At 41.3% G+C, this 24,555-nt stretch overlaps 1 protein-coding gene across 1 annotated transcript in view; it reads right to left on the bottom strand.

Moving 5' to 3' along the window:
* hmcn1 (hemicentin 1) overlaps positions 1-24,555 on the bottom strand; it is a gene marked incomplete at its 5' end in the record, with an annotated part of 85,367 nt that overhangs the window by 9,462 nt on the left and 51,350 nt on the right. The window contains 53 exons of the mRNA XM_083911459.1: positions 88-278; positions 758-892; positions 1,057-1,270; positions 1,428-1,618; positions 2,573-2,842; positions 3,083-3,217; positions 3,297-3,434; positions 3,639-3,746; positions 4,004-4,168; positions 4,327-4,448; positions 4,669-4,825; positions 4,935-5,062; positions 5,288-5,432; positions 5,608-5,749; positions 5,834-5,970; positions 6,268-6,349; positions 6,535-6,731; positions 6,825-7,103; positions 7,197-7,294; positions 7,896-8,079; positions 8,205-8,329; positions 8,414-8,573; positions 8,800-8,949; positions 9,233-9,364; positions 9,461-9,542; positions 10,308-10,510; positions 10,599-10,712; positions 11,657-11,818; positions 12,025-12,121; positions 12,304-12,491; positions 12,605-12,718; positions 12,805-13,002; positions 13,190-13,340; positions 13,429-13,574; positions 13,812-13,925; positions 14,020-14,193; positions 14,304-14,495; positions 14,618-14,704; positions 14,920-15,033; positions 15,815-15,982; positions 16,110-16,391; positions 16,719-16,874; positions 16,989-17,111; positions 17,467-17,563; positions 17,748-17,923; positions 19,850-19,973; positions 20,192-20,343; positions 20,807-20,983; positions 21,816-21,917; positions 22,087-22,210; positions 23,047-23,201; positions 23,446-23,615; positions 23,700-23,808. Coding sequence (XP_083767585.1) covers positions 88-278; positions 758-892; positions 1,057-1,270; positions 1,428-1,618; positions 2,573-2,842; positions 3,083-3,217; positions 3,297-3,434; positions 3,639-3,746; positions 4,004-4,168; positions 4,327-4,448; positions 4,669-4,825; positions 4,935-5,062; positions 5,288-5,432; positions 5,608-5,749; positions 5,834-5,970; positions 6,268-6,349; positions 6,535-6,731; positions 6,825-7,103; positions 7,197-7,294; positions 7,896-8,079; positions 8,205-8,329; positions 8,414-8,573; positions 8,800-8,949; positions 9,233-9,364; positions 9,461-9,542; positions 10,308-10,510; positions 10,599-10,712; positions 11,657-11,818; positions 12,025-12,121; positions 12,304-12,491; positions 12,605-12,718; positions 12,805-13,002; positions 13,190-13,340; positions 13,429-13,574; positions 13,812-13,925; positions 14,020-14,193; positions 14,304-14,495; positions 14,618-14,704; positions 14,920-15,033; positions 15,815-15,982; positions 16,110-16,391; positions 16,719-16,874; positions 16,989-17,111; positions 17,467-17,563; positions 17,748-17,923; positions 19,850-19,973; positions 20,192-20,343; positions 20,807-20,983; positions 21,816-21,917; positions 22,087-22,210; positions 23,047-23,201; positions 23,446-23,615; positions 23,700-23,808 — 8,036 coding nt within the window. The remainder of the gene's footprint in view (positions 1-87; positions 279-757; positions 893-1,056; positions 1,271-1,427; positions 1,619-2,572; positions 2,843-3,082; positions 3,218-3,296; positions 3,435-3,638; positions 3,747-4,003; positions 4,169-4,326; positions 4,449-4,668; positions 4,826-4,934; positions 5,063-5,287; positions 5,433-5,607; positions 5,750-5,833; positions 5,971-6,267; positions 6,350-6,534; positions 6,732-6,824; positions 7,104-7,196; positions 7,295-7,895; positions 8,080-8,204; positions 8,330-8,413; positions 8,574-8,799; positions 8,950-9,232; positions 9,365-9,460; positions 9,543-10,307; positions 10,511-10,598; positions 10,713-11,656; positions 11,819-12,024; positions 12,122-12,303; positions 12,492-12,604; positions 12,719-12,804; positions 13,003-13,189; positions 13,341-13,428; positions 13,575-13,811; positions 13,926-14,019; positions 14,194-14,303; positions 14,496-14,617; positions 14,705-14,919; positions 15,034-15,814; positions 15,983-16,109; positions 16,392-16,718; positions 16,875-16,988; positions 17,112-17,466; positions 17,564-17,747; positions 17,924-19,849; positions 19,974-20,191; positions 20,344-20,806; positions 20,984-21,815; positions 21,918-22,086; positions 22,211-23,046; positions 23,202-23,445; positions 23,616-23,699; positions 23,809-24,555) is intronic.

Raw genomic sequence — 24,555 nt, forward strand, 5'->3', positions numbered from 1 at the left:
CTTTATAAACAGCTGTTTGAAAAGCTGCACTAACTTTTTACTCAAAATTGTTACACATAAAGGTCTCAGTGGCATGTGTTTTCATACCACTGTGCCATAGATGGCCAGAGAGCCGTTGTCCAGCTGACGGATGCGGTTGCTGATCTGGATGTTTATTCCGCTTTTGCTCCACCTAATGGTGGGCAGGGGGTCTCCCCGGACCTCACAGTTCAGGATGGCATTACCACCCAGAGGTTCAATACGGTTGGAGTGAAGGTCCCCATCAATGATAGGAGGCTCTGGAGACAGACAAAAGGAGCTGACGTTATGAAACACATCACTTGATTACGGTTGAGTTGTGAGTTACATGGTAACACTTTACTATAAATCCCCATACTTAGCATTCATAAGCAGCATATAAACATTATAGTAGTATTACAAATATAGTTTTTAGTTTACTATTTAATAAATGGCTTATAAATCACTATAATGTAGATGTATGTAGCTATAAGGACATTTGTAAGTCTGTTTGACAACAATATCTCCTATAAAGACATACTTTTCATTATTACAATTGTGTTTTACTGTATTATCATTCATTATCTATTTATAAACCAGCCTCTATTTATGGGTCCCCACAGTTAATACAATAATAAACATTTATATCTGCTTAAAACCTTTATTAGAATAATAAATAGGGGGACTTGAAGTAAAGTTTTACCAGCTACATAAGTAAAATTAAGTTCAGTTAAAACGTTTGACGGCAGTGTGCGTTTACCTTTGACATAGACAAAGCCCAGTGACTTGATGGTTCCTACGCTGTTTTCTGCAACGCAGGTGTAGGTGCCAGAGTCATCTTTGCTCACTCTCTCTATCACCAGCTCACTGAGGCCGTTCATGTGGTCATAGTGAACTAACAAAAGACAGTAAGAGAAAAACGCATTTACCCGTTTTTATTCTTAAATATCAAATAAAGCTGCATAAATAAAATAAGTCATTCTGATGGATTTGGTGGAATATTTGATTTTTTAGTCTATATAAGACATTTTCCTAATCAAAAGAGACTTTGCATTATACCTGGGATGATGTTGTTGTTAAAGGCCCATGTGATCCTGGGTGGTGGGATACCACTGACTGCACAAGCCAGCAGGAGGCGCTCTCCCTTGTTGAGGGCCACATCTCCCAGCAGCTCAGTGAAGACGGGGTGAGTATGAACAGACAGTGTCGTTGTCCGACTGTCCTGTCCGACTGCATTTGTGGCGACACATGTATAACTGCCTGCATCGTCATGCTGATACAAAGGGAGAGAACATGATGAGAGAAAATCTATAAATGCATGTTTTTGATGAGCAACCTAAGCTAAATTTAACACAAGCCAGATTTACTTTCCAGCAATCTACGACATTAACGAACAGAAAGATGATTTGTTTTCCCTATGTTTCCCTTACCTGAGCAATGTCTATTACCAGCTCTCCAGAGGGCAGGATGGTGTACTCCCCTGTGCTTTCACTGAGAGGATTACCGTCCTTCTCCCAGGACAGGCTGGGCTGAGGGACCCCCTCCGCCACACACACCAGCTGAGCCTGACTGTTTTCCACCACAGCTACTTCCAGCTCTCCACCACGAATGGAAGGTGGGACTGCAAAGGATATAAATGATCACATTCGTATTAATTAATAAGTAGTCTATTTATGGTTTTATATAATATACAATCACAGAGAGGATTTGCAGCCCCTAATGCAGTATACACTACATTTTACATTTTTAGGCTAATTAACTGGATCGCTACTTTAAAGTTGTACTCCATAAGAATTGAGAATTGTTGTTTCTTGCGGCCTCTTTGACAGTAAGATGTAACTGCAGGTGAGCCTGTTCTTTCAGAGCCCTCCATCTTATCACGTTCAAGGTCACTATGTGTGTTGACTATTTATTTATTTATTAATTTTTTGCTGTAAACTTTATTGACACAAATTCAAATTCACCCCAACCCGTCTCCTATATGTTACCCTCTTAAATCCATACACACAGACGTTCCTTTTAAACTTCTGCCCTTACTACGAGCCTGACTCAGAAGTTGGAAGTTCTAGATTTTTGTGATTACAAGTGAACTCAGCATAGCTGTTAATGACAATTTGGCTGTCAGTAGAGTCACTGACATGATGTCTTATTTACATCTAGCGAGGGAATGTCGACACAGACACACAGATTGTAATACTTGGCAAAAAGGCAAGTAGAAGCGATTTCATTAGTGGGTCATATGATCAATCATCATTGTTTTAACTCTTTGATAGATAGTGACTTAAAAGACAATTAAATAGATTAAAATCTTACGGAGTACATCTTTAAGATTAGGAAAATGCTGTACATAAAAATATGGAAAAGGCTTCCTACTTCCACACAATCACTGATGGTGTAGTGAAGTGTTAATGGAAAAATTTAAATGCACTCAAAGCAGAAGCGCGTTGGTTGGGCCAGGAAGCAACATTATCGTTGCAAAGAGAAGTGGTGCTTTAGGTTTTATGTGCAACATGGTTTTAAAATATTAAGCGTGTTCAGTGATGTGTTTTGAAAGACTGTATTGGCCAAAACGTACTCTGTACAGTCAGGCTCATCTCATGGCTGACAGTGCCGGCTGCATTGGCAGCAGTGCAAGTGTATCGTCCAGTATCACTTGGCTGGATGAAGGCGATCTGCAGGGATCCTGAACTGAGCAACCGCTGGCGTAAAGATTCACTCAGTGGTTGCCCATCTTTATGCCATGTGACAGAGGGGGGAGGGGAACCATTGGCTTGGCAATGTAGCGTCACAGAGGAGTCCACAGGTGCCAGGTACTTTTGAATCTCTGAACTGATCACTGGAGGGACTGCAGCACACAGCAGAAAGAAAAAAACACATGCAGTCAGAACATTTAGAATATGTCTTGACATCATAAGCAAAATAAGTTGGCTCTGCCAGAGATTTGTGTAATAAGTTTGATGCTGCAACACAACATTGATTCTTAAAATGTGTCTTATATATAATAATTCTGAGATTCCTGCATACAACTGCTGAGAGATACATAATATGATCAGTCAAGTTCTTTTGACTTGAGTGTGTTCCCAACCTTGTACTTTGAGTTTGGTCTTGCCCAGTGCGGTTCCTGCAGGGTTTTGAGCCACACATATGTATGTCCCAGAGTCTGAAACAGAGGCCTTAGTGATCTGCAGACTTCCATTAGGCAGCACTGTGAAACCTCCACCTGGCATAAAGCAGGAGACATGAGGTTATGATTGACTACTTATTATTACTGACGCATACACGTGGACGGGATTAATCACCTGTGGTGGGAATATTGATGCCCTCCTTCTGCCATGTGATGGTGGGTCTCGGTGAGCCTGTGGCCCGGCAGGGCAGAGTGGTGGGGTTATTCAGGATCACATCCAGAGTGGCAGGATGGGACTGGATCACTGGGAGCTCTGAGAAGAAGAATGGTAAAAAAGTTTAGAAAGATCTCAAGAGAAAGAGTAAAAACACGTCAGAGTCATACAGCAATTATGTAATATTCATACGTTGAATGACTGTTTTCTGTTTTTTGTTGTTTTGGCTTGTTGCTCTCTACATAGCATCAAAATAGAAGAGTGTTTCTTGATATACTGTATTGTTCCTCAGGTTGTTCTTACCTTGCACTGTGAGCTGCACGTGGCGGTGGGTGGAGCCTGCAGCATTGTTTGCTGTGCATGAGTAGCGTCCTCCGTGACTGAGCTCAGCTGAGGTTATCTCTACTGGACCTAGCACGGACATCAAAATAAACGTCATTAATAAAGCTAATAACGTAACCTGAGACATTTCTAAGTGTAATCTAAACTGCTATATTAGATGATTTGAATAGAAGACCAGTTCAACTAAACTTAACTGAATACAATAACATTACTAATGTTAATAATAGAGAGTGTGATTAACATAGTTAGCTAGTGATTTAAGAATTTTGGCAGTTGGTTGTACCAAAATAATATTGTGTATTTTTTACATTAATACTGATTCTGACCTGTGGGCAGGATGGTGTAGCCTTGTCCCTCTTTGGGAAGCTTCATGCCATCTTTGCTCCAGTGGATTGTGGGCACTGGGACGCCAGATGCAGTGCAGGCGATGACTACTGGGGATAGTCTGGTTACAACGAGCTCTGTGGGTTCATCTGCTATAGATGGAGGAACTAGAGGGACAAAAAATAGAGCATGTAAAGAGTTATCTGATCTTTAAATGAAATGTAAAAAAGAAAGAGCAATTAAATCCCATCTTGACGCAACACCAATAAACCTACCATGATGATAACTATTAGTTTGTATGACGAAAGAATGCTTTGTTACACACCGTGGACAGTGAGGTTGATGGATCTGGAGTCTTCCCCTGCCTCATTGGAGACCATACATTCATACACTGCTGTGTCCTCCACTGTTGGTGCTATAACTACCAGGGAGCCCGATGATAGTAATCTGGAAGAAAAAGGTAAAAGTTAGGGTTTAAGAGTAGTTTCACTGTGATGTCCACACTAAAAATGGCAAACTTGAGAAGATATATAATTTTTAAAACTGTGAATCTTACAGTCAAGCACTCAAGCAATAAATCTATGAAGATGGTCTTAAATTCCTGTTTTGTCTTTGTGATTTTTTAATCTTGAATTAGAGAACAGAGAGTAAGAAAACCTGGATCAACCTGTACATATTCTGATTCTGGTCGGTATTGATGGCTCGGCCGTTTTTCATCCAGCCGATGGTGGGCTTGGGTATGCCGGTGGCCTCGCAAGACAGCGTGGTCTGAACGTTGACCGTAACCGTCACACTGGTGCGGCTGTCAGCGATGGAAGGAGGGACTGAAAGATGAGAACCGTGGTCATAATATTACTGCGTGACTCTCTTTGTGGGTGATTGAGACAGTTTGAAAGTATTAATGTGTTTAGTATGCACAGATTTAACACACACCATACACTTGCAGATCCACTCTCTTGCGTTGTGTCCCGGCCTGATTTGTTGCCATGCACAGGTAGCGTCCAGTGTCGGTCACCTGAGCAGAGTGGATGTGTAATGACCCATCCTCTGCAAATGTGTACCTGCACACATTTGTACAAACCGGGTTAGATACAGCTCAGAGGAATTGCCAATAATTGCGCTGTGCTACAATATTAAAAACTACTTTATGGATTGAATAGTCTGGAAACCATTAATACATGATATTCATCAAACTGAACTGCAATTGTCATATAATATTGAAAAGAATGCTCATTTAGGATAGAATCAGCAGAGACTCATCATTGTCATATGACATATTGATGTACCTGGGGTTGTTTCCTGCCAATATGGCCCCATGTTTCCTCCAGGTTACGCGAGGGGGTGGCACTCCACTTACGATACACTCAAGCACTGCTGGCTTGCTGATGTGCACTGACACTGTTTGGGAGCCTTCCTTGATAGTTGGGGCCACTGAGGGAACAGGTGACACATACATATTTGTTTGCTCATTGTATGGGCAATTAATTCAGCTCTATAACTTCATACAGAGGCAACTGGAAAAAGACAAATTCTTCTCTTCTTCAGCAGAAAATATATACAGTGTTTCTCTATGTACATTAGTTGTAGATAAAAGATGTGACTCTACCATTGACAGCCAGGTTAAACTGTCGTGTGGTCTTGCCGGCAATGTTGCTTGCAACACAGGTATACTGAGCTTTGTCGCTGAGTTCAGCCGAGTTGATCTGTAAGTAGCGGCCACTGGACAGAATACGCACGCGGGCAGAAGCCTACACAAAGACAGGACGTCATTCGTGAACACATTTCAGGAGAAGTCATCACATTGTGTGGATGGTTGTTGTTTGATTTCTGACCTGCAAAGGTTGGCCATCTTTGAGCCAAGTCAGAGTTGGAGGTGGAACAGCGTCAGACTTGCACTCCAGAGTCACCTGTCTGTTCTGCAGTACTGACACATCCTGAGGTGTACTCTCCCCCGCAATGTTAGGGGGAACTGGAAAACCAGGGTAAGACCAAAAATGACTGGATGATGGATGATGGATTTAAATTGCTAAATCTAATCTCCCCTTATTTTCTTTATTGTTTAGATAAAATCACAGAATAATTCATTTTACCTACATATACATTGACTGAATCATCCTTTTTTGTACATATAATATACTAACATTAATATTAAAAGGTAAAGATTGTTTCAAGTTGCAGTTTGTTATGTACACACACACACACACACACACACACACACACACACACTGTATTACATGGCCATGTATTACACATCTGTGTTACCCACCATGCACTCGAACAAGGTACTCCTTGTCATCATCTCCTGCGGGACTGTTGGCTAAACAGCTGTATCTACCCGTGTCCTCCAACTGAGTACCAGTGACGAAAAGTGTGACAGAGTATGAAAACGATGGAAAAAGACACAAAATCCCATCACTTATATCATCATATACACAATATAATGAAAGTATGTAAGTTTTAATATTTTTATAGAAAAGAGAAACTAAATACATTTAAATTTAACATATCACTGTAACAATCTCTGGTCACTGACCTGTGCCGAGGCCACACGGAGCACCTCTCCTCCCCGAAGGAGGCGCAGACTGTCTGTCTGTGGGAGCGGGCGTCCGTCCTTCAGCCAGGTCAAAGAGGGTGTAGGGATACCTGAGGCCTCACACTGAAGCTCCAGGACATTATTCACCACAACAGATACCTCTGCTGGTACACCAGAGCCCTTGATGCGTGGGGGGTCTGACAAAGATAACGGAAACCCAACAAAATGTTTTTTGTCATCCATGAATCAAAAGCAGCAGCTGTACGCTACTATGATATGCTTTTACTTACCCAACACTTTTAGGTTGAAGTGCCGGCTAGCTTGACCAGCGGTGTTGTTAGCCATGCAAGTGTAGCGTCCTGTATCATTGACCTGGGTCTTGATGATGTGCACAGTGGTATTCAGGTTGAGAAATTTGAGGTGGGGGTCAGGATTTAGTGTTACCCCTTCTTTGAGCCAGGACAAAGTGGGAGTCGGGGTCCCATCAGCAATACACAGTAGAGAAGCCAAGTTCCCTTTGACTACAGTCACATCTTCTGTACTGCCTGCTCCATCCAGACCAGGAGGGACTGAGGAGAGCAATGAAAGATTCAGTTGATTATTATCTATTGCTAAACAGGGCCCTTTTTTTTTTTAGAAGCAAGTATTGTTTTCATACTCACCATGCACCTGTAGGTTATAATGTCTGTTGTCCACTCCTGCTCTGTTTGATGCCACGCAGGTATAGGTGCCACTGTCGGACACCTGGGTTCGTGTAATCCTTACAGATGCAAAAGGTACAACATATAAGTGTCCTGTTACATTTTAATTATCACTAAAGGCATACAATTACCAACAAAGAGAGTGTAAGATAGACAAAAGGCGCTAGATGCTTGAACTTTTCGCTGGTGTCACCAGGAAACTATCATAAAAAAGACAGAAAAGCCCATTTGTGGGAGGGGACATTGATTGTTGCTGGTGAGTATTGTGCTTTTATCACTGTATACGTTGTAAGTTAGTTTTTAGTTGTGTAGCCCCCTAGATGACATTGATTTTATTGTGATAGAAACAAAATGTCACTTCATCCTAGCGCCTCGAAGCACTGACGGTGTGTTTTGTTCTGCCAGAAAAAGACGATATGGGACACACGGCCCAAGATTTCTTTACAAATTTTACAGATAGCGAATTACACCAATATCTTAGTCTTACCCTAATACAACACACTGCTTTGCAATAACTAATTTAAGGAAAGAAAGTGTGTGTGTGTGTGTGTGTGTGTGTGTGTGTGTGTGTGTGTGTGTGTGTGCACAAGATGCACAAGAAGTCATTCTTAATGCAGCACCATGTGTTACAAACTTCTTGAGCCCTGTCCACTGACCTACCGGAGCACCTGTCCAGCAGAAAGAAGCCGTATGTGGGAGGACACTGGCAGAGGCAGGCCGTTTCTCAGCCAGTTGAGCTGGGGCGGAGGAGAGCCTGCAGCAACACACTCAATGTTGACAGAACTGTCCAGAACTGTGGTCAGCTGCTGAACTGTCTCACTGCTGCCGTCTATCACAGGAGGCACTGGAAAAGGAACATGGAAAGCACAGTCAGTGACATGAAAACAAATGACGTTCTCAAGAACAATGACGTTTTCAAGAACATGATACTTTTTGCACTAGACATGTAGCAAAATGAATTAAACCCACCATACACGTTCAGATTGAATATCCTGTCCTCTTCTCCTGCAGCGTTGGTGGCCACACAGGTGTACTTGCCACTATCAGTGGTATGAGCTCCAGTCACAGTGAGTGTGCTTCCATCTGGACTGATCCTAAACACAAAGGCAGCATTGCATCATCATTATCATCATTATAACACCAATTTTCTTTTGACATTTTTTAGTGGCAATCATTACCTGAGGCCCTTGTTCCCTGTATTCTGGAGGACTTCCCCATCCTTCAACCACTGGATGGTTGGAGTCGGGGTTCCCCTGGCTCGACAGACCAGCTGGATGCTTTCATTCAGCAGGACTCCTATTTCACTGGGCAGCTCTGATCCAGAGATACTGGGAGGGACTAAGAATAGTATATAGTAACAGATTTAAGCACAATCCTATAAATACATGTATTTGTTATCACATAACATATAAGCTTGAAGGCATACAGTCAGCACATAAAGCCTGAATTTGTCATAATTGGGCTTCTCTGGAAACAAAAGCTTTGTAGCTCTTTAATTTGAACTGGTCTCTAGAAATGGGATAGAACCTTTTTGCAGTGACTGAGGTGATGCACATGCATGTACCTTGTACGGTGAGGTGGTAGCTCTTACGTGCCTTGCCCTCCACGTTGGAAGCGACACACGTGTATGTGCCGCTGTCAGAAAGTTGTGACCGTGCAATCTGCAGCTTGCTTCCTCCTGAGAAGATGTGCATCTCCAGGGACTCTGAATTCTCTGAAGAATTATGATTGGTTTGGTATATATGAAATGGCAATGACAAAGCTACTGTACCTACTTGCATAATGTTACCCCTTTCCCTTTGTCTCATTTACCCTTACTTACTGTATGTATATTTAATGTGTAAGCTTGTTAAGAAACAACAGGTAATTAAATGTGAGATGGATGAATAATGAATCTCCTTTGCCAGGACGACATAACCTAATGACAAAACCTTTTTTTTTTGTATATGTGATTAAAAAAAAAACGACAGCTCACTTAGACCTAAACGCAGGCGTACCTATGGGTCGTCCATTCTTCAGCCAAGAGAGGCTCGGAGGAGGGATTCCAGTAGCATCACAGGCAAAGGTAACTGGGTTACTGATGGTTTCCACAAAACTCTCCTCTGCCGGGCCATCAATACTGGGGGGGACTGATGAGAGAAGCACACAGAGATTGTTCTTTAAAATTATGTGTTACGCGTTTTTTTGAAAATACCATGTGTGTTTGCATTTCTATAATGAGCTACCATAGATATTCAAGTGGAAGTTCTTGTCCACTTGTCCAGCAACATTGGTGGCCTTGCAAACATATTGTCCAGTATCAGACACCTGAAGAGCAGAGGACACATATCAGGGAGATAAAAAAAAAACACATTAAAAATATTAGTCAGTGTGCCCCTGACCTAACTACCTTAAAGTTGCCCTTATCTTCCAAAAAGTCCTATCAGAAAACTTGTCATACCATTATCTGACCTAATGAACCTTTAAAGAGTCCTTCAGTCATTTCCTCAGCGTAAACTGCTGCTCCAACTAGTTTGATAGTCAGCTTCATTACTTTATAAGTGGTTTCACTGGTTAACAATATCCACTAATTAGCAAACTGACACATTTCTTGAATATAGCCACTCAATGTAAGCTTTTCCCTGCAGTTACTAAATACTTTTTGATGATGATACATTTACTTATTTTAATGAGGAGTGGTAGGTACTATGGTTGAGGCATCAAAGACATGAGTGGCTTCTACAAAAACTCAAACTTTCATCAAGTGAGTCTGTCTGTATGTCTGTCTGTCCTTCGATCTTCTCAACATTTTTTTTAGGTTTATTGCAGAGGAACTATAGAAGTGCAGTGTTGAGTGTGAGCTCTTGGGATCTACAGGACATATTTATTAGTGGTGCGTTATGTACACACTGTATAGTGTATTGAGAGAGGATCCCTATTAACTGTTAAATTGCACTACAAAGGCAAAGAATAAAGACAACACATTAATGACCACATAGCTTGACTTGACATGCGATCACGTGAAGATGTTGCTGAAAAAATCTAAATGAGAGAGAAATTGAACAGACAACATGGCATCTATTCATCTCTTACCTCTGAGCCTTTGATCTCAAGCATCTGTCCATCAGCCAGGATTTGCAGGTTGGCTGATTCTGTCACCAACCTGCCGTTCTTGTACCAGGTGATGGTGGGAGGAGGTACGGCATTGGACTCACACTCCAGAGTTACTGATTTCCCAACGAGCACATTCACCACCACAGGAGAGTCCCCACTACTGTCCCGGATACTTGGAGGAACTGAAAGGCCATGGAGAGAGGAGGACATTTGCTGTCAGTTTATGAAGTCAGGCGCTCAGTATGCAGGTAAAGTGAATTGTGGACTGACCAAAAACGGTGAGGTAGATGTGTTTGTAAGCCTCTCCTGCTGCGTTCATGGCCACGCAACTGTATTTTCCTCCATCAGATACTTTCGCTTTCTGAATCTGAAGTGTACGTCCACCTGAAGGCACAAATGGTACAAATTCAGTATCTACTGTTGGTGGTCTTGAGCTTTCTTTTTTTTAGATTATAATTTTATTTTATTTCAGAACGATATATAAATATAAACAGACATGAGACAAGGACAGTAAAGGACAACACACACCCATATTACTTAAAACAACAGACTAACATATCTAACTAGAAAAAAAAGTAGGAAGAAAGAACATGAGTAAACTATACATTTAAAAAAAATAAAAACAATTGGCTGCATCATTATGTGGACCAGGTGAGAAAATGCGTGTGTGTGTGTGTGTGTGTGTTTACATGGAAGGGAGCTAAGTCTTAAGGGACCATTAATGTAATAAATAAATGTTTTCCATTTCAAATTATACAGTTTCATCCTGCCTGAAAAAGAGAAGGATACCCATTCATACACTGCCACGAGTGTGCCAGTCCGTGACTATCTGTTCATGAGCTAGCTTTCATTGATGAACAAGTAGTCTCCGACCCAGCATGGCACCGGTCTGAAGCCATTCAGTATGTATAGAGGAAATTGTGTCATTCAGGGTGGGCGGCTCACCCAACAGGAATAAGTGAATGTAAAAGGGAAATTTCTGACCAACAATTTTCTGGGTACTCTCATGAGGGCACTTTCAGCACATGGGGTCACTTTTAAGCTTGACCCTATACAGTCTAGATGGTGTCCAATACAATCTGTTAATCTTAAATTGAATTAATCTAGTGCAAAGATTACATGACATGCACGTTATATTACGTACGATGTTGGCCAATTCTTTTTCTGTAAATGCAATTCTGGAATCTGTTTCCCACAGTTTTCAAGGAACTATAAGTGTTATACTTCTGCAATAACACCTAGTGGTCTTGATCATTTTTATGGCAGGCTTGAGTTGTCACCCACTGCTCAATGTTTATTGTATTAAATGTGACCAAAGCTTGCAGTACCTGGCATGATGAGTGCATTTGTGTTAGCCTGAATGGGACCCCTGTCATTTAGCCAGCTCAAGGTGGGAGGAGGGAAACCAGTAGCTTCACAAGTGAGAGACACAAAGTTGTTCACCACCACAGTCACTGTCTCAGGACTCTGGCCAATTATGGTGGGAGGCACTGCAACAACAAAGAAAACATTTATAGTAGCAACAGTATTCAGTTTTAATGCTTAGTGCTTAATTCATTTATATGGTAATTAACAGGCTTTAAGTGAAAGCAGTATTTTCCAAACAAGAGTAAATGTAGATGTACATTCAGCTCGTCTTTTCACAAAAAGAAAATTTAGAATGTAAATATGATTTTCCATTTCACATTTGACTCACCATGAACATTAAGGTTGAAGGATTTTTCTGCACTTCCAGCCACGTTGTCAGCCACACACACATAGCGCCCTGTGTCAGATACCTGAGCTGTTGGCACCTGTTGTGAAAGATGGAGAAATATGGAGTCCAGTAAGAGCATGTATCTACTATTTATGGATAGGATATACCATATTAAAGTGATGAGTGTTTCTTCCTGAATATTTCTAACATCTAACATTGTTATAGAGCATCTTTGGATTGGACCAAGCATGTTAGGAACTTGTGCTTCCTGGTTGTTACCTGAAGTGTTCGCCCATTGGACAGGATTCTATGAGGCCCAACAGAGCTGACTGGCTGACTGTCCTTAAACCAGGTGATCTTAGGGGCGGGGTTTCCATCCACTTGACACTCCAGTTGGGTAGTTTTGTTGACTAAGACTGTGACCTCATCAGGCAAATCGCTGTCCATTCCCCTTATGGTCGGGGGCACTGATGCAGCGCAGAAATACACAATGAGAAACTGTTCCATGTAAAAAGACTTTTCCCAAAGCCCTGTTAAACTGGATGATACATGTACCACAAAGTAAAGTGTTTTTACTCACATAATACCCTAACATCATACTGAATAGAGTCTTCTCCTGCTTCGTTGACAGCCACACAAGTGTACCTGCCTGAGTCTTCAGCCTGGGATCTGGGAATCTGTAACACTCGCCCACCTGAGAACGAAACCGTCAAAGGTAAGTATGAACTCATTCACTGTCTCGCTCCCTCTCTTCCTCTCTGTTTTCTTTGTCTATTTCACCTGGCAAGATCAGAACTTTGTCACTGGAGGTCAGCAGTTGTCCATCCTTGTACCAGGTGAGTGTTGGAGGGGGGACTGCATTGGTCTCACAGTACAGAGAGATGGGATTGTTGAGTATCACATCTCGAACATCCCCTCCAAAGCCTGAGGAAGATGTGGTATCACCAACTCCACCAGGCCTGTTGAAATTTGGTGGTACTGAAAAGGGGGGCAAAAAAAAGGAGAAATGTTTAAACTCTTCTTATTTAGTTATTTACCACTTTCAGTATGCAGTTTTAGTATTACAATAAAAACACACACAACCACAGCAAAGGGATCGTCTCTGAGCCCATGAAATGCACAAATAGTCTCAGTTAAAACATTGGCATCAGTCAACCCAGTTCACCTTGTATATTTACATCAAAGTCCTTCTCATCCTCTCCAGCGATATTAGTGGCTACGCAGGTGTAGCGGCCAGTGTCTGACACCTGAGCATGTTGGATCTGAACAATTCGACCATTGGCTGTTATGGACACATGGTCATCTGCCCGCAGGATCTACGGAGGAAAAAGTAGTTGTTGCCTTTACGGGTTATTGTCTTTAATTTTTCCCATAATCTCCTATGGAATCATTTCAGATTTATACCTGTCCGTCCTTGTACCACTGCAGTGCTGGGGTAGGAAAGGCCTGAGCTGCACACTCCAGGGTCAGTGTGCTATTCACCTTGATCTTGACCTCTTTTGGGGCCAGTCCTTCCCCTGGGATATCATTCTTATTGATCTGAGGGGGAACTGGAGTCAAGAAGATGTTTTAGATGACATTGACATATGTATATACAGTATGTAGGTTTATATGGTCATACATCATCAATCATTTACATTTAAAAAATTGATACATGATAATTATTATCAGAGATTTTAGTTATATTTATTATACTTTAGTTCATAGCCCATTTAGATATGAGATATATCAGAAGTCTTTTTCATAAAGAAAGATACATAATGTTTTCAAAGATGCAGAAATCTCACCATAAACCTTGACCTCATAGTGCTTCAGCATCTCTCCAGCCTCATTAATGGCCACACATGTATATCTCCCAGCATCCTCTTCTTTAGCATTGAGAATCTGCAGGGTGCGTCCACCTGTGAAAGCATGGGTGATGAATGACAAAAGACGTACCACACTACTGCCTTCTTTTCAGTTAGACTCTCTTGTTATGTGCATTTGATCTCAAACCTGGAAGGACTCGGACATTGCGACTGGACTCAAACTGAGTGCCATCCTTGAGCCAGGTGATGAGAGCAGGAGGGTAGGATTGGACTTCGCACACCAGAGAGGTGGGGCTGCTCAGAGTTACTGTCACCTCCTCTGCAGAACCATCAGGACCTGACCCAGCAATGGTGGGAGAAACTAGCAAAGAAAAGGAAGAAAATGCAGAGCAATCACATCTAAAACAACTTCAATTCATCTCACATGGTTTGATTGATGCTAGAAATAAATAACAAGAGTTGTGTGTGTACCCAGGACATTGAGGTTGAAGTGCCGACTGCGATCCCCCGCACTGTTGGATGCCAGACAGCTGTACCTGCCGGTGTCTGCAACTTGGGCCCCAGAGATTTGGAGGAAACGACCATGAGATGCAACTTGGTGGCGACTGTCAGGCACCAACAGCTGTCCATCCTTCAGCCACTTAATCTCTGGTACAGGGTTACCTGGAAAAGTATTAGGCGAGGGTAGAGATGAATGTATCTTTAATGTAATTTACATCAAGGGGTGAGCAAGGGGATCTCCATCATGTCATTTAGATGCAATGCAGAGATATATTTATGATTACCTGATGCCTCACAGGTGAGAGTAATGTTGTGTGTCTCCTTCACTTTAGTATCCACCACAGTTCCCTCATCCACAATGCTGGGTGGAACTGTTGAATAAGAGTGAAAATTAATGACATGGTTCTAACTGTCTCACATCTCTTCATATTTATATATGTTGATATTCATATTTAATTAAACTGCTGGACCTACAGTATAAATACAAGCACATTTTCAGACATCACACTTTTATTATATTCTAATCTGTATAGTGAAGTTGAATGTCATATAACAAAATACTAAAATATGTTTATAATGTCTTTACCGAGGATGTCAAGGTCAAAGTTCTTTCTTTCCTCTCCAGCGCTGTTAGACACAATACAGGTGTACCTCCCAGCATCCTTCACTGCAGCATGCATCAGACGCAAGCTCCGACCCCCTAGAGATTTAACAGGTCAATTATTGTCATTTGTTCATCATGGAATGTTTTCAGAGGTTATGTCAACCAAAAAAACAGCTGTTGAAACATTTACAAAGCACTTTAATGAGATTGAATAATAATTGCATCTGTCTTTAAAAACAACATTGCCTTAACAGGGTTCATGACACAATTTGAACTTTGCAGTGCATTGAATTAAACCTCCTGAATTCACATACAATCTAAACATTAACCTGAGCTCATGCACAAAATGCAGATAAGTCAAAAACCAAATGTGTCAATTTGGACGGTCCTTTTAGTTCTGCACAAACAATTTACATAGTATGCTTAAGTTTAGGTGCCACGGTTTAATTTGGAAGCCCCCAATACATCTTGTTAAATGTTTAAAAGCACAATCCTAAGCAAGAAGAAACAGCAATTGCTCCTGTTTCTTCTTTCACAAATCCTTGTATGTTGAGTTTGGCCCAAGTTGCAATGATCCTATTACATCTTATTAATGTAATGTAACCGCTTGGCTTTGAAACCCAGCTAGGAAGCAAAATAGTTCAAATTACTCCATTGATAATTTGGACTATCACTCATACTTTCGGTGGCTTGCTTTCCTTTAGTTTGTTCCCTCATGAATGGGACACTAAACTAAGAGAACATTTTTTAGATGTTTGAGGATATTTGACGGGACATACAACTGATGGATGCAAAGCTTGGAAACAGTTCAAATTTGAAATGCTACATATTTCAGTTCTTGTGCTTATTAAGCCCAGTAAATCAAATAGGAACTCACCCGAGAGGACACGAACTGAGCTGGTAGCTTTGATTGGTCGACCATCCTTCAGCCAGGTGATGGCAGGTAGAGGGATGCCAGAGGCCTCGCAGCTCAGAGCAACTGGGTTCTTCAAGACGACACTCACATTTTCTGGCAACTGTATCTGACCAATTATACTAGGTGGGACTGAACAGGAGGAGAGGGAATGAGGTAAAGGGACAAAAATAAAATGTAAGACCTTGGAATGGACTGTGCATCTCCAACTGAAAAATATTCAAACAAAAAACAACTTTAAACAGTTGGCAATTCATACCGTGTACACTGATGTCATGCTTGCTGTCAGCCTGTCCTGCCACATTAACAGCGATACAGGTGTAGCGTCCTGTGTCTGACACCTTAGCATCTTTGATCTGCAACAGCCTTCCTTCGTTCAGGACCTTAGCACCGTGCTGGCCTGCAATAGGTCGCCCATCTTTTAGCCATGTGACAGCTGGTCTTGGCACCCCTTCTGCAGCGCACTGTAGGGTCACATCACCTCCTTTTGTCACAGCAATGTCATCGGTGTCGCCCTCGCTGCGTCTAATGGAGGGGCGGACTGAAATGAGAGAAGCCAGTCAGTTGGTGCACATGCTCTATAACTTTAACTATTTGCTGCATATATATATGACCTTCTGTCAAACTGTCTGCATGTTGTTTTAATCATTTTAAACATGATACAATCATGTATTTGTAAATTTGTACTTCTGTGGGCAAAAGTAGTCATACCCTAATGTGATCAAAATATGATCCAATTTGTAATATTTTGGTTCAGAATATTCTTTCTTTATATTTTAAGGTGATTTTCACTGTCAGAGAAAAGGCAAAATAACAACTGAAATGACTTTGATCACTAGATGTCACAGATCTGATGGCACACACATACCATAAACCTGCAGGCTGTACTCCTTGGAAGTAGTGCCGGCTGTGCTGGAGGCTGTGCAGGTGTAGGAGGCTGTATCTGTCCTCTCAGCGCTGGAGATCTGCAGCTGGCGACCTCCTGACAAAACCCTGAGTCGCTGGTCTGAGATGAGCTCAGCACCTGGCACAAACAACATCACCCACACAGTATTCAGTGCATCATACAATGTCCATATAGTATATACATTTTGCTCTTGTCGTCACTTTGTGTTTCTACAAACAAACATCGACTCACCGTCCTTCCTCCAGGAAAGGCTGGGGGGCGGTATGCCACTGGACTCACAAACCAGAGTGATGAGACTTCCTTCAATCACAGTCAGAGGAGACACCTCCTCCGAGCCACGGATACTGGGAGAAACTGTAATAATTGCAGGACACCAAAAGGAGGCACTCACGTCATATTTAAGTTACATGCTGGTGCATTTCAATGATTTCGTTAAACATAGAGCAGTGGATGTAGAACTCAAAAACCCCAAATATGCGCAACCATTGATGCTATCATAAAACACTGGCTTCAGATCAGATCAAACACGGGTAACTATGGTAACTTTCAGGGGTTCAGCTTCGTCATTGTTCTGCATACACTTAACTAAACAACTCCAACGTTTTACTTTGGTCTAAATCACCTTCAGAAACAACATCCTAGCAAACACAAACATATTCTTATGAGCAGAATGACAAACAAATAGAACAAAAAATCAAGATAAACTCACCCCAGACATTGAGGTTATAGTTCTTCTCTGTTTTGCCGGCAACATTGGTGGCTTCACAGGAATACCTCCCTGAATCCTGCACCTGGGCACTATCGACCTAACAATTAGATTGAAAAAATCACGAGATATGGTAACAATACACCGACAAACTCTGACTGACAAAAGGTTCTGATTAAGAGGAACCACAGAAACCTAAGTGAGTACTTTAAGTTTTGTCAAAACACTGTGGGCTTTTACATCGATTGACAAAACCGTTTTATAATCTCTAACTCTGGCTGTACCTTGAGCACACTCCCATCTACTGAGACTGTCAGACCAGGCTTCCTGAAGAGTGGACGGCCATCTTTGCGCCAGGAGAGGGTAGGTGGAGGGATTGCATCGCTCTGGCAGTGCAGCTCCACTGGACGACCGAGCATCACCGTGGCATTCACCTCCTCGCCCTTAATGTTTGGTGGCACTGTGGCACACATGAAGGAAAGCTACTGAAAATGTTTCTTTGACAGATTAAAGAGAATAACACAAAATGGGACACTTAAAGAGGTAAGCATAGACACTATTCACATGCTCATTTACATTTTTTGACCTTCAAAGAGCAGAACTATTGCACGCCTGTAGATCCACAGGGGCTTAGGAGTTATATTCATTTGAAGTCAGAGCCTTTTTATAGCGAAGTTGCCATACACAGACTGTCATCAGCACCTGATGAAGGTCTGTGTACCGAAGTGTTGACATCAATTGACCTTAAAAGTTCGCCCTGCTAGGCCATTCTAAATGCTGTATACGCTTCATATTACCTCATATGCAAACAGAATAATTGCTTCCTGGGATGCTTTGTTAAATTGTTCATCTGGTACTCTTTAAGTACACATACTATCTTGGGCTATGACAGCATCATTAAAGCAGTTCAACATTTGTTTGTGGTATTAACAATCAGAGTAGCGTCATTTCCAAAAAGTTCATGAAACCTAATCTCTATGGAAATTGCTAACATGCACTGCGATGCATAATGACTCTGGCGCAAAGAGATTCCCACAAGAATGTTTTTGTTCCCCTGTGACTGTGACTATAAGCAACATCACAACTAAGTATGGTTGTTGCTGAGACCGGTTAACTAGACTTCTGAGTAGAATAAAGTGAACTGACAACTTAGTGCAACAACTCAGAAAATGTCTGGGAGTCTCCATCCCATATATGACAATGTCTCTATTCAAACAGCAGACTAAAGTGGCAGTTTTGCTAATTTGAGCTTCTGCTATCAGTTTTCCATGAGACAGGACAGTCACCCTTTTTTTATGTGAATCTGGCCTGGTCCAGAAAATGACTGCAGGCCAATTTCCCCTGACATTATGGACACTGGGAAAAGGCCCTCAGCTCAGTATTTGGCCAGACACAGGAAGCTGCAGAAGAATGGTAGCAATTACCACAACAAATCTGCCTTTATTTCTTTGGACATGCTCTTTTGATCTTTCTGAGGAAAAGCACATCATGTGGATATTTGTATTCTGCATACATATGTTCAAACAGACACACAGGGACAGACACACACAAGCACAGTGACATTAGTTTTGGTCAAACTTGTATAACAACTGATTTGACATCACGCTCAGCACTGTGTAGGAAACTGACATGGTTTATTGAAATGCTAAACTTGGCCAAATCATGCTTCTCTTCACAGACATTTTTCGCTCAAGGCCTTTTCAAATATTTTTACATTCGTGCTGGTGCTCTGTTGAAACTCATACTACACTGGCCATAACCATTACTCAGTAAAACAAGAAGACGGACAAGGAAAAGACATTAAAGGTATGAACAGGAAGACTGTCCTAAGGAGAACAGCATCTGCCAACATCTTGCCTAATGAAGCTAATGTTTCACAACTATTTTGACACTAAATTTCATGCTTATTTCAAAGCAAGCAAGCATATTAAAAAAACACTTCTCCCCCAAAGCTTGACTTTATTTATAATGTAGTGCAGCATTTTTTAAAGTCTGGGTCATGAGGATGAAGTTATGTCATTGTTGGCTGATAAAGAGCTCAAAGGAAAAAACACAATTGAAAGGCTGCAACTTTTTTTCGTTGTTGATTTATCTGCCAGTTATTTCCCCAAATAATCCATTAATTGTTTTGTGAGTAAAATGTCTGAGAGCTGAAGATGATGTATTTAAACAGTTGTATTTTACTATCACACAAGACAAAGAAAAGTAGTTTTCATTTTTGATAGAAACCAGAGATTTTTTTGGCATGTTTTTTTTTTTTTAAGACAATAGTTCCAATTTAATTTTTTGTTATTTGACTAATTGATGAATTACTGGAGCTAAAAACATGCATTATCTTTTAACAAACACATATGTAACAATTACAGAAAAATGCTTATTTGCTCACCATAAACCCTCAGGTCGTACTCTCTATGTTGTTCTCCTCCTGCGTTGACAGCCACACAGGTGTACCTGCCTGTATCACTAACCAGTGCACTGTTCAGAGATAGCACTCTGCCACCAGACAACACCTGAGAGGAAGAAAAAGGTCAGAGAGATCAAATCTTTAAAAAAACTGCAGAATAATACCACCATGACTCTCTGACACGTTTCATAAAACTTTCAGCATATAATGTAAAGCTTTAATTTAATTCTTATCACAATTTGAGAAGACCGTAAACCACATTTTGCCTCATAATAAAAAGCTATTTGACGATAGTGATACAAGTTTAGAAGAATGTGTATACACCTGTATGCCATGTGATACACTTGCCACGGGGCTGCCATCTTTGAGCCATGTGAGGCTGGGCAGAGGAACACCGGAGGCCTCACACTGCAGCCTGACGGCTTCGTTCACCACAACTGTTACTGTACCACCGCGGCTGGAGATTACCGGAGGCACTACAAGAAAAGAAAAAAGGAAGTGGTTAAGAATATTACTTTTTATTACTTTTCAATATCATGCACAATATTACTGTATTTTTAGTTTACTTATTTTCTTACTTTTTTGCTATTCTTTTAAGCACTAGTGTTATCATTACTCCTTACACATCATATATTTATTGTTCTTTTTTTTAAATTCTAAAATTGTTGTAATGTTTTAGCATTTATTGTTATTCTGCTGTCAATTCTGAGCTATCTCTGGCACAAGAACATATTTTTGGATCTCATCTTATCTCCTGAATAATGGCATATAGTCATATAGAGTGGGATTCTACAATGCTGCTGGATTTTTACAAATTATAAGTTAGTTAACTGAAGTGTATCTTATTTGTTTCACTTCACCATTACCTGTTTCTTGTAGAGAAACATTAAAGTATCAGCAAATCTCAGTTTAATTTACATCATATATAAAGTCACTCACCGTACACCTGCAGGCTGTGGGATATCTCAGCAACTCCAGCCAGGTTGACCGCTACACATCTGTATATCCCAGCATCAGACAGTTGAGCTCGTTCAATCTCCAGTACCTGGCCACGCTTTAGCATGGTCACCCCAGCGGCACTTGTCAGCGGTCGGCCATCTTTGTACCAAGTGATAGCTGCAACACAAATGTAATTCAAAGTGCTTTTTATAAATTAAAAAATGATATCAGAAAGAAACGTATATCAAAGTTGAACATTTATGAAATCAAATTAAAATAAGAATAATAGCTAAATTAATAAAGGTTAGATTGCAGTTACACTACAGAAACAACACAAAATTCAATAAAAAGCAGAAAGTTGGATCAGATCTCAGACCTTGTGTACATTTGTTCCAGATAGGTGGTGAAAAGAATCTAAAAGTTGCTTCACAATGTTTTGTGTTAACCCTTAAAAAAAGCTGAACAAACTATTTCTAGGTGACCTTAAAGGTCCCAAGAGTTCAGAAACACAGAAGCAGATAGGAGCATTATGGCTCATTTTACCATTTATTGCTTTATAAACCAGTGATAGAATTCACTATTTGTAGTTGTACAATTTGTGAGCACACAGTTATGGCATGAAGACATTGAGAAATAATAATAGTATATGTAAGTCACTGAAAAAAACAGATCTCTATATTTTTGCTTAGGACAATGAAGCTTAAAAAAATGGTTTCACAGATAACAGATTGTCGGAGTGAAACACCTGCTCTAAAAAAGAAACATCGGAAGAAAAGAGTGTTCATCACACTGGAATGTGACTTCTTATCTGTACTGAACTTGTACAATGAAAAGAAATGCAGTGGGAAGAGAGTGAAGCTGCCCGTAGGGAGTCATCTTAGATCAATTTTCCGCGGTTCCATTAATGGTTAAAGATAAGCAACGCAGCAGTACAGCCATTCCCAACTACACCCCAGAGCCTGTGAGAGAGCACAACAGGACGGAGGATGACGTTTGCAAGCTGTCTTACCAGGTAATGGGCGGCCTGTGGCCTTGCACTCAAGCTCAGTGGGAAAGCCTGACAGGATGGTCTGGTTGATGATCTCTCCAGAGTAGGGGATACTGGGAGGCTCTGAGGGACACACACAAGAAGAATAATTTATCACATAATACTCTCCTGTCTCCACCTAGTCCCTCAACACAGAAGGTAGAGATAAGTATATATGACAGAAACAAGGAGATAGGAGTGAGAAAAGGGACAGAGGCATGCAGAGATAGAGCTGTGTGTATCTTTACGTTACCATGGACACTGAGCCGTATGTGCTGTTGGGCTTCACCAGCTGCATTCGTGGCCAGGCAGGTATATTTCCCAGAATCCTCGAGTCTTGCCTCTGTGACCTTTAGCATTCTGCCTGCAGACTCCAGCTGTGAAAGGTTCAAACGCAAATGCACACAAAACGCAGGGAATTCAGATCAGCAACTACTCTTCAAGTTCAAATGTGAGTGTAAAAGTATATTCTACAGAATAGGTCAATTTGAGAATCAAACAGCTGATGCCAAAAGTGCTTTGCCTGAAGTCACAGAACTTATTTCTGTGTCTGCAGACATTTGCTGCTAAATACACATCACATGCCAAGAGTCGAAGAGTCAACTGTAATTGACTAATTTCAAAGACAAAACGAAACACACTTGGCACAAAACCTTGCCTTGCAATGCTCAGTCGGTGTTACCGCTTGCGGCTGGAAACTAGAACAGTGCCTATTTTTTTCTTTTGTGTGGCATTACAGTGATTCAAATAACCAATCAAGGCCCAACCTGAAACACAACTGTGTGTGTGTGTTTTAAAGTTCATGGGAAATCACATGTGAAACTTAGAGTGTTTGGTGCATTTCAGCAGCATGTAGGGTTGGGACTGGCTGCAATGGTACTCATGAAAACGCCTTTATAGTGTTTTGACCATCCAAGGGCTTTTACACTACATTCACCCCATCACATACTGATGGGAGAAGCTGCCAGGAGATAATCTAATCATTCAGATGCACATTCACTTATAGCACAGCCTTCACAAGTTATGCAGTTCAATATCTTGCCCAAGGACACTTCGACATGAGCCAGGGATCAAAACACTGATCCTTCTATTAGTGGACGAGCTGCTCTACCTCTTGAGCCAAAGCCGCCCAGTTTATCTGAAGCTGTGACTATTGCGGGGGTATGTCATTTAAAAATGAAGTAATTAATACTCAATCAATCAGGGAACGAACCTTAAGGTGCCCCTGTGTTGTGTCGACAGGTCGGCCATCTCTAAGCCAGGTAATGCTGGGAGGAGGAATGCCGCTGGATATGCACTCCAGACTGACGGACATGTGGTGAACCACTGCGCGTTCAGCAGGCCCGGTGGTACGAATGGAGGGAGGAACTGGGGAGATGAAAAGGATTGAGTTATTCCTTAAAAAATACTTTACAGCAAATTTGGGGGAAAAAGGACATGACAGAGCAGTAGTATTTACCCAAAGTGAGAGCGTTCCTGTGGCTTGCATTTAAAGCACAAATTACACGTATTACAATTATAGTGCATGCAAAGCTATCCAGTATATTAATTTGTTGTCAGAAAACACTACATTTTACTGCACAATATATGACAAAGCATTTTAATTTTTTACCATGGACAACCACATTGAAGTCCCTCTCGTGGTCTCCTGCTTCATTAGCGGCCACACATTGAAAACGAGCCGTGTCAGAGACCTGAGCGCGGGAAACGATCAGCCGTCGACCGCTGGCTGCCACTCGTAACCCCTCACCCTGTCTGACTGGTTTTCCATCTTTATACCACCTGGAAAAGAATAGTTTTTTGCAGTGAATATGTGTGTGTGTATGCTTATGTATTTAAATCTGTTGCATGAGATGGAGATCTTACGTGATAACAGGTGCAGGTGTTCCGGTGGCGTGACACTCCAACTCCATAGGGCTGTTGATTATCACTGTGCTGTCTGTTACGTCATCAGCCCCATCAATGAAAGGAGGCACTAAGATTGAAACAAATTATTTAAAGGCTAATTAATAAATTATTATATGGCAGTTTTGGAACTGTTATTCCAACCCTTTTATGTATTTTCTTCTATCCTTCCTCTATTTCTGCTGCTAAAAGTAACAATGACAGAGCAGAACAGCAAAAATGTGGAAAGTAAAAATAAAATCTGCCTGGGGTCTCTTGCTCTGAAACAGATTTTAATTTTTTTTTTAAAAAGTACTTGTGAGTATATCAGTCAGACACGCAGAGCCCCAGTGAACTGGCAGGGGTTTATTTCCCATGTGAAATACACACGTTGTAGAGAACAACAGCGTCATCGGAGGGAACGATTCAGGTCACACATGAGTTGTCGTGGCCGAGCGGTTAAGGCGATGGACTAGAATATTGCCGACAACGGTGAAAAGCTTTTCCAGCTGGCACACACTGTTGAAGTTACAGATTACAGATTTTGTTGGACTTAAGCTTGCTCATAGGGATCAAATACCAGACAGAGGTATTCCTATCTACAAAGCGGTTGCAGAAGTGCTTAAAAACAAATCTAGACAATTCCACCCATCTCATACCCAGAAGGAAGCACTGCTTATTCTCTTTTCACGCTGGCATTTACGAATAAGCATTGTGAAATAATTAGGGGTAGAAATACATGAAAGCAAACCAGGTTTTTAGTAACATGATTTATCCCATCCCATTTGGAGCCATATTGAGAGTGCTTTCAGGATAGTTTTTGATTTATAATGACAGC

This window comes from Echiichthys vipera (genome assembly GCF_963691815.1).
Source record: "Echiichthys vipera genome assembly, chromosome: 3".
Lineage (NCBI taxonomy): Eukaryota > Metazoa > Chordata > Actinopteri > Perciformes > Trachinidae > Echiichthys > Echiichthys vipera.